Source organism: Erpetoichthys calabaricus, chromosome 10, assembly GCF_900747795.2.
Source record: "Erpetoichthys calabaricus chromosome 10, fErpCal1.3, whole genome shotgun sequence".
NCBI classification, from domain to species: domain Eukaryota; kingdom Metazoa; phylum Chordata; class Cladistia; order Polypteriformes; family Polypteridae; genus Erpetoichthys; species Erpetoichthys calabaricus.
In genome coordinates this window covers 139,140,378-139,156,991 of record NC_041403.2, presented here as the reverse complement: position 1 = coordinate 139,156,991, position 16,614 = coordinate 139,140,378, and the positions used below count along the sequence as shown (strand labels likewise).

General features: G+C 40.0%; 1 protein-coding gene across 1 annotated transcript in view; it reads left to right on the top strand.

Annotated features, from left to right (window-relative positions):
* The window catches only part of si:dkey-11f4.7 (piezo-type mechanosensitive ion channel component 2), a 75,511-nt gene that overhangs the window by 22,464 nt on the left and 36,433 nt on the right, over positions 1-16,614 (top strand). The window contains 16 exon segments of the mRNA XM_051932467.1: positions 2,059-2,226; positions 4,739-4,780; positions 4,881-4,913; positions 5,602-5,699; positions 5,961-6,124; positions 6,270-6,446; positions 6,665-6,808; positions 6,889-7,089; positions 8,803-9,007; positions 10,508-10,609; positions 10,730-10,895; positions 12,403-12,646; positions 13,284-13,380; positions 14,840-14,999; positions 15,271-15,360; positions 16,436-16,560. Of these exon segments, the coding sequence (XP_051788427.1) occupies positions 2,059-2,226; positions 4,739-4,780; positions 4,881-4,913; positions 5,602-5,699; positions 5,961-6,124; positions 6,270-6,446; positions 6,665-6,808; positions 6,889-7,089; positions 8,803-9,007; positions 10,508-10,609; positions 10,730-10,895; positions 12,403-12,646; positions 13,284-13,380; positions 14,840-14,999; positions 15,271-15,360; positions 16,436-16,560 (2,216 nt within the window).

Genomic DNA, 16,614 nt, shown 5'->3' with positions numbered 1-16,614 from the left:
GTCTGGATAATAAAACAAACACATTTGGTGTTTAGCAAGTCTTTTGAAGGTTTATGGCTTTTTAACTTTGCTAGGTTTACTCAGCAACATCTCTGGTTAGTGTAATAGGGATAGATGACTTGTTCTTTTGACCTCTGCCCCTTTCACACTTCATTTCCCTCATATCTCCGAGTATTTTCCTCAAAATAATTAACGTCTGTGGAGACGTGATCAATGGATCAGTGACTTTTCGAAGTCTCTTCTCTCCCCTAAGTGGAGTCTGATCCTGCATTTACAGGTTTTCTCAAAACAATCTCAGTTTCCTTATGAGAATAAGTGGGACTCGGTCCCTAGATATGCTGATGTTATTATGTTCCCTCACAAATCCTATACTGGGTCACTCAGATCCTCATATTTCTGCTGAATCTTCAGATTTTAAAAGGTGCTTACCATAAAATTTTCTTTCTATTCTTTTTTAATATAATAATTACAGGGATATCTTAGGTGTATGAGAGTTGATGTCTGCATGGTATTGATTTTTTGATCCTGCTCCTGACCACTCTGAAAAAGGTTCATCCAGCTTACAACCACTCCCAACAAAGCTTGATCCTGTTTCTGCCTCCTTTCTCCCAGTAAAGTTCCATCCCATTCTCCACTGTATTCCTATTTTCCCCTCTGAAAGGTACAGGAATTGGGTATATATACCCTAACTGGATCTTAAAAACAGCAAAACATTTTTAAAGTAACCAAAATGCTACAGCAACATTGACGTACACATGCTATCTTTTTCTTTTTTCCAGCTGCATGTACTTTCACAGGGAAATTTTATTGATTAAAATATTGATGATAATTTATTTATTTATTTACGTTTTGAGAAGCATTTTTTTCAAAAATTCATCATGACCGCACAAATAAAATCTAACTTTTCACGTCTGCTCACAACTCTTAAATGTAGTCCCATGCTGAAAAACCTCAAAATGATCTTCAAGAATACCGATGGATTTCTTCAAAAATGCAGACCTCTATTTAAGAGTGCTGAGTAGTGTTATCTCCTTAGGTTTTATTAGAATTCATTTCTTACATTCTTTTCAATGCATTAACTATAGCAAAGTATCTGAGTTTGGAGATGTATGGTTTTGTTTCTTGTATCATCTCCTTGTTTCACATCAACATCTTAAAAATATGAATTTGGAGATTAGGTTAATTAGACCATTGAGTTATAAGAGAATTGAGAATCTAATTTTGGAAATCTTTAAATGCAGCCTTTCAAAGCTGAAAATCTGAAAAGGCTGCAGGGTAATATGGTCTCATATCAGCTTCTTTCTCCCTTCTCCTCCCTTGAGGCCATATCTCTCATGTATTCATTTGTCTGAAAAATCAGTCATGACACTATACAGTTTTATTCCTTATTTACTTGGGATAAAAACGGAATACATGTTTTGTGAGCTTCTTCAGTTAATGTCAACTTTAAAACTGAAGTATACAAGTTTTGTAATGTTCATTCATGGATCTTTTTTTCAAAAACATTAATGTGGTTGATATTCGTCCATCCACCCATTTCATTAACACATTTATTTCAGTGCAGCATTTTGAGGGGCTATTGTTGTATCCTTGTAACAGTGAAAGAAGGGAAGGTCCCATCTTTAAATTTGGTGCCAGTTTGGCATCTGCTTTAATTTTTATTTCCACATTGAGTTTGCACCTTCTTCCCATATCCATGCAGATTTTCTGTGGCCATTCTAGTATCTTTACTTGTATGGAAAGTGAGCTTGATAAATTAATCGATAAGATGAAATTCACCATGAGTGAGTGAGTATCGATGACATTCTCTCAAGAGCTGAGTTCTGCCTTTGGAGACCCTGTAAGATTAAACAGTTGCTTCACACAATTGCTAGATTTTTTTTTCTTAAATATGAAGGAACTGATTTTGAGACAGTTGATAGGATCATTCTTAGCTATTTTTTTATATCCAAGAATGGGACCTATCATAATTTAGAAATTTCAAGATTCTTAATTTTTCTGTACATCAGCGCTCTGAAATGTTTAAATCAAAGTCCTGATGTTCTCTGTTTTCCTTAGGTTGCGAGACCTAGGTCTGGAGCAGTTTGATACAGTGGAGCTCTTTACTCGTATCTTGCTGCCTTCTGCATTCCTCCTAGCCTGTATTTTACAGCTGCACTATTTCCATGTGGAGTTCCTAAAGCTCACAGATTTAGATATCATCCAACCTCAAGGAAACATTTCCAGGTAAATGGAGGATAGTCTTTATTTACGGGGTCATATTGTCCAGAGCCATTCTCTCTTCTTCTCTTCTTCCTTTAATATTCAGTTTTGATTTCTTATAATTGATTGATCTCCAAAAAATAATCAAATTAGTCATGCATGCATTATGTATAATCATATTTTTCCTTGTCATCGTTCATGGCCACAGTCAGTTTATTCAGCAATACATGCTAAACAGAAATAGCATCCTGCATAGGATTCCTCACTCAAGAGCATGTCTTTGGATTGAAACATACTCAGTACTAGGAGGATCTTCACATGGAAGGCCAACCAATCAGGAATAAAGTCCTTTTGTATCCCAGAGGCAATCTTGATTAGTCCTGATGAAGACTCAGACAGCATTTCAATACTATATAAAAATATTTCAAAGAATTTACCCTTTAATGACTTTAGAGAATAGTGGGAATGGGACCTATCAATTAGCATCTCAGAAAAGGAGTGGAACTCAGCCATAAATAGAATGCACTGTGTATAGTTCCAATATGCGGCAAGCATTCCATAATTCAACTAAAAATCTTTAATCGATCACATATGTCATATTTAAAATTGTCTGAAATGTACCCAAGGCAAGATCTAACTTGCGGGGGGTTGTTATCTAGCTGCTTTGGGAAAGCACTAAATTGACATAATTTTGTACAAAAATCTTCACATACAGGTACATCTCAGATAACCTTGCTGTCTCAATAAGTATGAATCAGTTAACAGCAGAGTTTTGGTGTTCTCCGAGATGATATTAAAATGCATAGAGGTAAATTGACTGTAGTAGCCAATACCACACTACTAGCACTCAGAATATTAACACACCTTCTATAACTCAGTGGGTAAGCGATGTTCTATATTATTTCAAATTAGAAAAAAAAAAACAAATTCTCTTTAAGACCATATATTCAAAATGTTTTTAAAACACAGTAAGAATTCATTAATGCAATTTTAGAACAAGCATACCAGACCCATAATTGATTCTCTTATTCTATTAATTGTTCGACAATGCATAAAATGTTAGATGGAGTTTTTATGCTCATGTCTTTCTTCTTTTCCCTTTTCTCCTGGGTAGGTTTGAATCTTCTTTTGCCTTTTTTTCTCTTTGTATTTCTATTTTTCTTTTGTTGTCACTGGACTGATTTTGGCGTAAAATGTTGTATCTTTCATGTTATTATTATTTATTTGGTTGAGTACTATGCTTTGTAATTCTTTGCTTTTTGAAAATCTCTCTATTATATAAAAAAATCTTGGGATGAGATGAGACCTGTTCAGAGAAACGAGATGTGACTTTCTCAGAGAGACACTTTCACGTCCCGCGAGATGGGACTTTGTGCCAAGAGATATAACCAGGCCCAGGACCGTAAAAGGACAAAGAGTAGATGACAAAGTAGAAAGTCGTAAAGAATTCAAAAACGATGGTGCAATGCACACGCAGAGCAGGTTAGAGATAATGAAAGTAGAAAAATTTGAAAGTCTCAAAAAAATGATAGTATAGATCACATTAGCACAAACAAATGGAAAATATTACTCGGTGAAAACAGAACAGTGAAAAGAGATTGAATATATTGTGCGGAATTAAACTTTAAGTCAGAGATGTGTAGATCATCTAATTTGTGTTGCCATCAGGGAAAAGTAGTGTTTCCTCCCAATGAAGAAAATTAAAAGAATTCTTGTTTGGTGAAAGTGAAATCCACATATACGCTGTCACACTTGGGTCACAGAGTTGCACAGATACACAGGAGATTTTAGAGGCAGAAACGTTATTCAGACACATAAGCCTCTTTCAGGAGTGAATCGAGCTCCATGTGTAGTCGGAGGGAGCAGTTCTGTCTCTCAATTAAAAGAAAAGAGAAAATCTTCTGCTTCATAGGGGTGTGCCTCGGGAGTGGGACCCCCATCAGAAGCAGAGGATTTCTGGGGAAGAAGCGAGACAAGGCAGTGAGTCAAAAGGACAGCTGCTGCACAGGCTTTTAAATGTCTGAAGCACCACACGAGATGCAGATCACACTGCACGGCAGCAGCAGCAAGCCAGCAGCTGATCGGGCAAAGAGGAGGTAAAAAAACAAAAGTGTATTTGTTTCCCATTGTATCACTGTTTAAGATGGGGTTTTCAGAGGAGCAACCGCATCTCCTTGGGGTGCGTTTAGCCCACCTCTTCACAACGGCATGTAGCTCAGGCCGGGGGGTGGTGGGGGAGTGGGGGGTATTGGCGAGCTAACTGAGCAGTGGGCGAAGCCCCCTAGTAAAATTAAAATATGACAAATGGACGCACAGTGTTACTGTGGTGTCCTACCAACTGATCCGTCAATCAATTAATCAAGCAGTCTGCTGTCACACCATTCAGTTAGTCAATGAAGCAGTGTTTTGTTTTACATACTGTAGCACCTTAATTAACATGCTGTCCTAGTATGATTCTGTCAGGTGTCAGTGATCACAGTCTAACTTTGCTGTCACTATTTGTCATCTGGAACTTTTGTTCTTCTTGTTGTTTCAGTGGGGAAAAGATGAAGCAAAAAGTGTCTGCGGTGTCCGACAGGTGAATCCGCATATATGTAAAAGCATTATTCTGACCATTATATACTTTCACCACTCCGCTGATAAAACTAAAGCTATGTGTTTTCATTTTTATCTTTTAGCATTAAAAAAAGTATCCTGAAGCTTCAAAACAGGTAATAGAATATCAATCCATTATCCTGTCCAAACCAGGGCTTGATCCTGCCTCGCACCCCTGCCTGTAACTCTGACTGGATTAAATGTGTTTAGCAATGAATGAAGACATACATTTTCGTAACTGATTAGTTCTTTACAACGTTGTGGTGTGCCTAAATTGATGTTTGGAGGACAGGGTGCAAGGCAAGAATCAACTAGTCACTCACTATGCATACGGCTAAGGAGGCACCAAATGGGTGTGTATGAGGAAACAAAGATTAATAGATAAAACAAACATAATCATGGGAAGAATAGATAGTAGTCATGCTGGGAATCAATATTCAGGAATGGGGCAGCTGAACTACCCATTATGCCACAATGTCACTATCACTGAAGTATGCTTGTGCCAGGCCTGGTCATACAACAAACATATGACACCAGTCTTCGTTTTGATCTAGCTTACCTGTTCTTCAAAGCCATGATAAGTCCTTTTTTTCCTTCATGTGCTGTTCTATACTTTTGATTGCTCTACTAGAAAATTGAACATATCAGTAAAAATGCATGCCCATATATTCATTGTGCAGCTAGTGGTTAATTTGGCATCAATTTCCAATAGGTAAAATACTTTAATTTTTGATAGTGTTAGTGCCTGGTCATTTTAATGCACCTCCTTCAAATCTCAAAATTAATCCTATTTTTATTTAATAGACTGGCTTCTGAGCTTCATTCTGAACACTGTGATGAGTCTGAACATTCCAAGATACCGCATTACACAGAAGGGGGACCAAAGACAACAGACATGGAAGGTTGGAACAAGTAGGGAATAATGGCTTTGGGAGCTTCTTTTTTTCCGGGAGCCTTGCATCTCTTTTGGTAACCTTAAGCAGGTTGAGATATTGGTAGCTGTTCAGGTAGACTACAGTGGGCTTGCAGCTCTTTAAGAAGATCCTGTTTGGGATGATCAATAAGGATCTGTGGGATAGGCAATCCTGGGGTATTCTGAAGATTATTTTTGTACTCTGAGCAACCCATGATTTCACAGGTTTCTGTTTCTGTTCCCTCTACAGAGGAGGTTTGCAGCAAGTGGGCACTAGTAGTGGACAGGGTCGCCATGCTTGTACTGAAGGCCTCTGAGATGCTGACCTCTGCTCAAGTTTTTGCCTGGAGATTGCTGGAGCTTCACGTAACCAAGATTGTTGCCACATATATTATCTGGATGGCCATTGAAGAGGTTAGGAAGGGGGAAGTCATTGTTTCTGTTATATGTCTAGTTCAATGTTTATATGCATGGATCACCATTATGCCAAACAGCATCATGTCTCCATAACATGACACATGCCCTGAAGCTGTTAAGATGTTCATGCATGCTCCCTTAGGTCTCCTTGATGAACTTCCCATTTGTAATCCTGTGGACACTGGCACTACCCTTTGCCAGAATGCGGCCAATGGCATCCAGCATCTGCACTGTGTGGGCCTGCATTATGATCATCTGTAAGATGCTATACCAGCTCAAGTTTGTGAAACCTGAGGAGTTTTCTTCTAACTGTACAGTGGTGAGTGTCTTTCTATGCTTAGGAAAGAGAACAAATATTATAGCAGAAACTGTATGTTGTGCACTTTTACTGTAGAAGCGACTGATTGATTGCAGCAAAATAATGCAAGGGTTTTTGTGACATTACAGATTCACAAAGGCCTTACTGTTTTGCACCAACACTTGTGATAAATTACACTGTTTGTCTCCAAAATTTTTTTTTTTTTTGTTTTTCTTGAGTTCATGCAAGTCAATGACAGTGACACACAGTCACGCCAGACCTCCATACCATCAAGGTCCGTGCTATATAGGGCACCTGTGGATCCAGCTGTTTGGTTTGGAGGCCTAAAAAAATGTGGAGATAGCATCTTGCCCTGTCTGCAGGTAAGGACTGCCAGATTACTGTTGATAAAATCGGACGAAGCTAAGAACTATATCTCATTAAATTCATTTCTTCTCTCTAGAATCACCTCCTGGCACTAGGGCTGCTAGCTCTTGAGGTGACTGTCCACCGCCACCAACTACACTACAGACTGCTCCACCAGCTAAAACCACCCACAACTGGGGAACTTTTCAAGGGCATGATGAGACTTCATCTGGATGAAGGGCTGGCTAATTGTATCAAATACTTTTTCAACTACTTCTTCTACAAGTTTGGTCTAGAGGTGAGAGCTTGGCCTGGGAGGATAGTGCCACTTACAGTGCCTATAAAAAGTGTTGACCCCTGTGAGAGTTTTCAGATTTTATTATTATACAGCATTGAGTCACAATGGATTTAATTTGTTTTTTCACAGCTGATTAACAGAAAATAGAGTCTTTCATATCAAAATGAAAATAGATTTCTTTCAATATGTATAAATTAAGTACACATATAAAACTCACAACATACCTAAATCATCAGTAGTGCAGCAAATTAGCTTTAGAAGTCAGATACTTAATTCAATGGTGATCACCTGTCTGGGCATTCAGTTGATTTTATCTAGAAGGGCCAACTTGGGGTGACTTAGTATTGTGATCTAACCTACACAATGAGGACAAAGGAACACTACAAGCAACTTTGTGAAAAAATTAAAAAGCACAAGTCGTTGAATGAAACAAGAAAATATCCAAGTCACTGAATATCCCTTGGAGTCCAGTTTAATCATTCATTAAGACATGGAAAGAGCATGACAGAGCTGGGAATCTGCTAGAGCAGGCTGTCTGCAAAAACTGAGTGAGCATGCAAGAAGACTTTTAAGTGAGGGAGGTCACCATGAGAACTGTGAGAAATCTGAATCAGTTACAGCCTACAGTGGCTGAGACTGTGCAGATGAAAACTGATGCGTTGGAATTTCAAAAACAAATTACATCACTTTCTACATAGTCACCTTCCTTTGTAATGCAATTTTACCAGCATCGTACCAACATTTTTAATGTCCAATTACTATTCCTCCTGCTTTCACAGTTTTCTATGAAAATATAAATGTGCAGAAACGTTTTGAACGTCCCTCGTATATATAATTAAATGTACTATATAGATATATATATAAATATATATATATTTTTCAGGGCGGCACGGTAGCGCAGTGGTAGCGCTGCTGCCTCGCAGTTAGGAGACCCGGGTTTGCTTCCCGGGTCCACCCTGCGTGGAGTTTGCATGTTCTCCCTGTGTCTGCGTGGGTTTCCTCCGGGCGCTCCGGTTTCCTCCCACAGTCCAAAGACATGCAGGTTAGGTGGATTGGCGATTCTAAATTGGCCCTAGTGTGTGCTTGGTGTGTGGGTGTGTTTGTGTGTGTCCTGCGGTGGGTTGGCACCCTGCCCGGGATTGTTTCCTGCCTTGTGCCCTGTGTTGGCTGGGATTGGCTCCAGCAGACCCCCGTGACCCTGTGTTCGGATTCAGCGGGTTAGGAAATGGATGGATGGATATATTTTTCATTTGAATAGATCTGTTTGAGTGCAACAAGTGAAATCTTTGTTTTGCTTGAGCTGCTCTGACTAGACAAAGACATTCCTAGGCTTACATAGACACAGAATTGGAACAACAGTTAAATAGTAGTAAATTATAGAATGTGGAAAGTTACTAGAAAAGTTAGAAACTTAAAATATACAACTTATCCCTTGCTCAAATCCCCACTATCTTTTAGGTTAGGTTAAAAGAAATCTTTTGTTCTATAATTACAAAACCTACGAGTATACATACTGTATGTATAACACTATTTATGCATATATAAAAATATACATTAATCATTTTTCCTTCATAGAAATACCTGTTACAAAATGCACAAAATGAGAGTGATCATGGCACTGCTAAAAACTGGAAACATTTAAAATAAATATTAAAGTGGATTTTTTTTTGTGCAATCCTAAAAATAACAGCACACTTGTTCCTCTGTACTCAGCTGTGCTTTGTGGTTGCGGTCAATCTCATTGGACAACGCATGGACTTTTATGCCCTGCTTCACACCTTCATGCTCACTGCTGTGTTGTGCCGTCGTACAAGAAAGTCCATTGCTGAGGTCTGGCCCACATACTGCTGCTCCACTTCCAGCCTTCTGGCTTTCCAGTACTTGCTATCTATTGGCATCCCTCCTGCCTTCTGTACAGGTGAGAAAAGCAAGTGGACAGCTGTACCTGAACTTGATGCTGCATATTACCTGCTTTGCTCTTTTGGAGGTGATTCAGCTTGGCGCATTGCAAGGAAATCATTCTGAAAACATGTTTTCACTTTCTCATTATGGGTTATTGAGTGTAGCTTTATGGGCAAAAATGGCAAATTTATCAATTTAAGGTTAAGTCTACAATATAATACAGTGTGCAGAAAGGGAAGGGGTCTGAATACTTTCTGAATCCTCTGCATGTGGTGCAAGGGAGAATCAAAGGGAGAATGAGTATGCGTGCAGAGGGAGGCTTGAAGAACATTTTACTTTGTGAGTGTGGAGGAATCTCACAGGAAGTGTTTCTTTGTTTGGACAGATTTCACCAAATACTAGTCACTGTGTATATTGTGTGGAGGGTCCCAGGGAGGGCAGCTTTGTATGTGTTTGAAAGATCATCGAGATTGTCTGTGTACTTTTGTTTAAATTTTGGCGTTACTTTGTGGTGTGAAGTAGAGGATCACAGGGAAAGTGTCCTTGTGTGTGGAAAGAATTAGAGAGTGCAACTTTGTGTGTGTTGGATGAGTATTACTTTATATGTGGAAGAAATTTCAGTCATTGTGGAGCGGAGGATTCCAGAGAAAATTACTGTGGTTGCAATGGAAGGCTTAGTGCAAGTCTTTGTTTCTGTTTGTGTGAATTTCATTGGGTTTTGTTCCGTGGGTGTGGACGAGAGAATCAAATGGAGAGAATCACAGGGTGTGTGATTTTGTTAAATATTATTTCTTATTTATGGAGTGGAGGATCACAGGGAGAATTACTTTGTGTGCAAGGGGAAATCTAACTTTGTTTTAGTAAGGATTTTTAGGGAATGTTGCTCTGTTTGCTTATGGATTTCAGTGGATTTAGGAGAAGGTCACGGGGGGTGCAGTTCTATGTATAAGGGGAAGAAATCAAAGTAGTACTTTTTGTATTTTAGGGAATTTCAATTATGTGTTACTTTATGTGTGTGGAGTGGAGGAACATTGCTAGGGTTGCTTTGTGTGATTGAAGATGCTTACAAAATTATTTACTTGCACGACGGGAGTGTTACAGGGAACGTTTCTTTTTGTGTAGGAAAGAAATAGGGAGTGTTTTTGCATTCAACCATGTATTTTAGTGAATATTTGTGTATTTTGGGTGGGTCTCAGGAAATGCCATTTTGTGTGTTTGGGGGAAAGTCACATAAAGTGCTACATAGTTTGTGGGAAGAAAAGGCTCCTGGAATTTTAACTGAATTTTGCATGCTTTGTAGGATAAGGCTGATGGATAGTATTATATTGTGTGTGTGTGTGGAGATGGAAGCATTGCAGGATAAATTAGTTTGCCTGTTTTTATACTACAAAGATTAACAAAAGCTGATTAAGGCCACTGGACTCACCCTGTACCTAGGCTGCCTTTTAGGAGGCTGTGTTTCCCTGTACCACGGTTGGATGGCAGGATGTCAACTCAGTTGTTGTTTTTCATGCAGATTACCCATGGAGGACTCCTGGCTTGCCTTTCAGTTCCAACCTTATCAAGTGGCTCTTCTTGCCAGACTTTGCTATGCCTCCGAACAGCAGCTTTTTAATCTGTGAGTTTTTATAAAGCAGCTATGGAGACCCAGGCTGTGATAAAAGACTGTACAAGAAGTGTGCTGTGGTAACAGGACTGACATGACTCTGACCTCACCTGTCAACTCTTATCCACGCAGATGACTTCTTGCTGCTCCTCTGTGTTTCTCTGCAGTGGCAGGTGTTTGAAGATGAAAACACTGCAGTGTTTCGTATCTTAGCAGGAGATAACACTGAAATAAGCCGCAGCCTGGACACCAGAGACCTCAGCCAATACAGCCCGGTCCACAACTTCCTTCACTGTAGGTGAGATAAATCAGGAGATCAATGAAAAAATTCACTTTATGGCCCTGTTATCCATTATTTTAGCTAATTTGCTAAACAGTCCTGCAGATGCTTTCCTTCTCATGATTGAAACACTGTAGATGATATCCAGTTGACAGTCACATTCAAGAGTATCATTTTACATTGATTGACTACCCCATAGTGAGAATACTGTTGAGACCATCCAGGTGACAGTCACACTCCTGCACTTTCTAGTCACATGATGAATATCATTGTCCATTCTGGATTGTTGTTATAGAAGTCATCAAGATGAATGAATAGGTAATTGTCCACCTAATGCTTTCAGTGTTACCTTGGCCATTCAAGTTACGATCATCCATTAGTATTGGCTATCCACCAAATGAATATCACTACAAAGTGATTGTCCAACACATGACACTAACATTGCAGTGGCCATCTAGGTGACAGTTAAACCTTTGCATTAGCTATCCACCTCACAAAGTTCACTCCACTGTTGTCCTTTACATGATTCTATCACTTCAATTGACATCAACCAGACAGTCATGCCTCTGTGGCAGCTAAACATTTCAAAAGTATTATTGCACATTGTTTGTCCACTTCATGATTATAGTACTGCTGTGCATGCCCACTTTATAATTGCACCTCTATGGTGGTTATTCACGTATTGAGTATCATTCCGCAGTGATTGCCCACCTCTTGATTACAGAATTTAACTGGTCATCCAGGAGACAGCCATGCTTCTGCAGCGCCATTTGACATCAAGAGTAACACCAATTGGTGATTGACCACTTATCAATTCTTATGTTACAGAAGCCATCCCAGTGACACACACCCATTTGCAGTAGCTATACAGTTCATGAATAAGTGAATATCTATCTCATGCTCCCACTGTTCTTGGCTATTCTTGACATTGGCTATCCACCTTATGAATTTGATTTCCTACGATGATTGTCCAGGTCATTATTTTAATGTTATGCTGGTAGTCCAAGTGACGTGCCTAAGCTTTAGCAATCCATCTGACAAATACCGCTCCACTGTTGTCCATTTGATGATTGTTACATTGCAGAGGCCATCAACCTCTGTGTCACCTTTGCAACTCATAAGTATTATTACACAGTGGTTGATCATCTCATGACTTTAACACCGATGTGGCTGACCTCTTCATAATTACACCTCTTCTATGGTTATTCACCTTAGGAGTACCACTTGATCAATCAGAGCACTTGATTGGCTATCCAAGTGACGGTTACACTTCTACAGTGATTGTTTATGTTATGATTATAAAATTGCATTGGCCTTAAATAAAACAGTCACAATTATTTAGTGCTTGTCCACCATCTTACCATCTGTAATGGTCTGTAATGGTCTCAGCATAGGTTACACCACCTTGGAAACTGTAGGACCTATCCTCACTCATGTTCTTTCAGGAGCTGTTTAGTGGATCGTTTGGATATTTGTTCAGCCTCTTTTCTTGTTAGCCACTGGTATTGTTTAACCTTCCTGACAGGTCCTACCTGGACATGGCAAAAGTCTCCATCTTTGGATACTTCTTCTGGCTGGTGCTCTGCCTCCTTTTTATCACAGGAACAACAAGGATCAACATTTTCTGCATGGGCTACTTGATGTCTTGCTTCTACTTCATGCTGTTTGGAGGCACTTTGCTGCTGAAGCCGGTTCAACATGTGCTGAAGCGGTGGGACCTTCTTATTGCCTACACTACTCTAGTCATCACAATGAAGAATGCCCTTTCGGTGAGCATTCAGAAGGTCAATTAGATGTGCTTAATGACCTATAAATTGAACCTAAATTGTGTGAGGCTGCTTAGGAAAATCATTACCGTATATTTTTTTATGATCCCTTGGACAATCTTTGCTAACATCCATTTTGCCGTGTGTTTTCTGTCTAAGTGGGTCAGGCTGAGCTGTTTCACATTTCTGGCCCAATGTCTTATTATTAATTGTGAGCTTGTCAGCCATAGGTTTCTACTCAGTGTTTCCCCAGCTCAGTGAAGTAATTCCAGGTGGCCGCCTAGTTGTACCCAGTGTTTTGCCATCTAGATGAATTGAGCTAGGCCACCCTATACTTCTGTCTTAACACATCAGTGGGGCAGTTAAGCTTGGTTACTTTTAGGTTCTGCCAAGTGTCCATTTAATCTAGTGGGATGAGCCAGCCTGGGGTCGAAAGGGGTACTGTTGACCCCAATCCACATCTTTGTCACCCGCATATAATGTTTCATATGAAAGTCATGAAAAGCACAATAAAGTTCTTGGCATTCTGAAACACCTTTCCACAAGACTGCAGAGAACTTGTCTCTGCACTGCACTTATTGTGTCTTGCCCACTTAAATGTAATAATTGAAAATGGACTTCCAGTGTTGTTTTCTTGTAGTTGGGGGCCTGTGTCTACATGGACATCTTCCTGAAGAAAGGATGCTGGATCATCCAGATGCTAAGCATGTTCTGTACTGTGCCAGGCTATGAACTGCGTAAGTTATATCCAGACCTCTGACCTTTCCACCCACATTCTGTTTCATTTTGTGATCACAGACTTATCTAGCCATTAATCCACTGTGCAATGTCTCCCTGTCTGAACTAACAAAATCCATGGATTGTCTAATCCCACATTTTTTCAGCTTTACGCACAGTGCAGGTTCCAGTCCCAAATGGGATAGCCCACACTCAGGTGCACACTCACAATCAAATAACAGGGAAATCAACCTAGCCTTCGAATGTTTAACATGTGGACGAAAATTAGTACCCAAACTAATATGGAAGGATGTGCAAACTCAACACAGACTCTGACCAGGCTAGCAATTGAGCTTAGGTCTCTGAAGCTGGTGCCCCAACTATAGACACTTGTGGTGAAGTGAGTAAGAGGTCCATGGCATGGTGTCTTTGTCATTTAAACAACACAGTGTAGCTCAGGTTTTGAGGGTGTGGGTGTGTGCTGCAGCAAAGCCGAGCACCGCTGGGGTGTTTAATCAGGAAATTGGCTGACTGTGCATTCACATGCAAATGTGGTCAGTTCAGACAATTTCCTTATTGGCACTGAGTGAGTCTGAACCCAAAAGGCATAAAGAACCTGGGGAAAACAAAAGAACAAGGAGAGATTGAGGAAGTAAGGAAGAGAAAAGATCAGGATTGGATAGGAGCTAGTGTTAATAGATGGTGGTGAAGCTGTTAGGCGAAACTCTGCGGTGGAACTGCATGAGAGGTGCTCTAGGAGTGGACCAGATCACACCTGCTGTGCATTAAATACTAGGAGTGATGGTGAGAATCCTAGGGATCCTACAGATGCTGAGATGGGTGTAGGGAAGATGGAGTTGAGTTCAGCGCATCCTGGTGGATGCTAAGAGATGGTGACTGGGACATTAGTTAAGTAGGGGCTTCTAGGGATTCCACAGGAGCTGAGGCATAGGAAAGACAGACTTGGTTCTCAGTGCAACCCGGTGGGCACCAATGGAAAGTGACCAAGTCAGCAGTCTAGGAAGACAGCTTTCCCCAGGGTCTTGACCCCACTTAGCATATCTGGAAGTTGGGTGATTAGGGTAAGACATGCATAAGAGAACACTTGGAAAGAAACATAATGGGGATTCTGACTTTGGTTTAACCTGGAATTTTATTAACTATATTTATTTGGATTTAGCTGTCTCACCAGTACTGTGTTTTTATTGGAGTATTTGACTTATTAATTGAAGGATAATTACTATTTACTGAATATTTTGAACACTGCTTTTATTGTTTGAATTAAATAGCACAAAGGACTTTTGAAATGCCTATCCCTGCTATTACGAGTCCTCATTGCCCTAGCCATCCTCAGTACATGCTTATCAATGACTTAAGTTCAAGGAGGTAGTGCCAGTTGCATTGTGTGCCACCTGGGCATCACAACACTCTATGTAGTTATAGCAGTGCACACATTGAAGCCTGTTTTTGTCTTTGCAGCACCTACCAATGAAGAATGTGAGCTTCCTGAAGGAGAAGCTGGCGTCATCTGGGATGCCATCTGTTTCATCTTTCTACTAGCACAGAGGCGGGTCTTCCTCAGTTACTACTTTCTATATGTAGTGGCTGACCTGAAGGCATCAAAGATCCTTGCATCCAGGTAATCTGTTCAGCACAATATTCATCAGCTCAATTTTGATTTAAGTTGTGGTGGCACTGGGTATGATTGAGATGTACGCGGTGCGGCATTGGGCCTGATTTGAATTTAAATGGTGAATGCTCCTGGTGTAGACAGTGACAGTATAGTTTCATTTTGAGTAATGAAGGTATTTACTAGTTAGCCAGTGCACTTCTGTGCCATGCTTTATCTACTCCTTATGATCAGGAGTGGCCTGGGAATGGCACTGAATTCTTATTTTCTTTCTCTCCAGGGGAGCTGAGCTATTTGAAGCTAAAGTGAAGAAAGCAATTGCTGCAAGAATGGAGAATGAGCAGAAATCCATGGAGGCCCTCAAAAGACAGTATGTGTGCCCTACAAAGCAAATATATAATTTTGAGCAAGACGCTACAGGTAATCCATGCTGCACTGGACCCACATGGTCCATCTTTCACTGTTCAGTAATTACAAAACCCTAAATAGGCCTCCTCAGGCCTGTAATCTACTTCATATTTCATATGTAGCTGCCCTTTCATTATTAAATACACTTGCTCAGACTGGGGTCATAGTTGCTAGTTGTATCCCATTAGGCATAAAATAACTTGGAATGGACATCGGTCCATCAAGTTAACATACCTACACCAACACACACTCACCTGAGGGCAGTTTAGAGTGACCAGATAACCTAACACACATATTTTTAGGATTTTGGTGCAAAAGAGAAGTACTTAAAAAAACTGACAGGACATATGGAGAACATTCAGACTCTTCACCCACAGTGTCTGGGTTGACAGCTCTGGAGCTGTGATGCTACAACACTAACCACTAAGCCAGCATGCTGCCTTAAACATCCTGAAATTTCTATTTGCCTTTGGCATTGCAACAGTCAATTTAAAATGGAGAAACAAGTTCAAGTCCAGTGGCCTCTTAACAGCGATATTTCACTGATACCACAGTCTTAGTGAAACTTAAAAAAATCTATTTCCAATTTTTTGACCTTAAAAATTCTGGTCAGATTTTTAATTTAAGTGCTGGATCAAATGCAGTTTTCATCCCACTTTCTACTGACACCAGAAAAGCCCAGAATCAGAACCAGGCTTCTGACCTGGTTTTAGGTCATTTTTCATTTAAATTTTACATTAACAATCTAAAATGTGATATTTGAAATCTTATCTACATGCAAGATTTTTCTGAAATTGTAGTGGATCCTGGTGGAAATGAGATGTTAGACATTGTTTTATGTGGATGTTAGATCTGCCATGATTTAGTTGGAGTGAACAATGAGCCATTTATGAAGACATTCTGTCTCTTGTAGACATTTTGGCTCTTAGGACCCTGATAACCACTTGGGATGCCACTTCCCACAGTACCTGTGTCACCCGACATTTTGCTATTGTCACTGATTAGACTTGGCCGACTTGTCATTTTGTTTTTTTAAGGATGGAAAAGATCAAACTGAAACAAAAAAGGCTCCAGGATGGGAAAATGATCCCAGCAGCAGCCACTGCAATGCAGATGAAGAGAGAAAAGGACAGTGAAGAAACTGGGCACGAAAATGCTCGGGGTAGCTTTTTTTCTTTGAGCTCACCAGTGAACATTCAAAAGTAGCAAACATCTT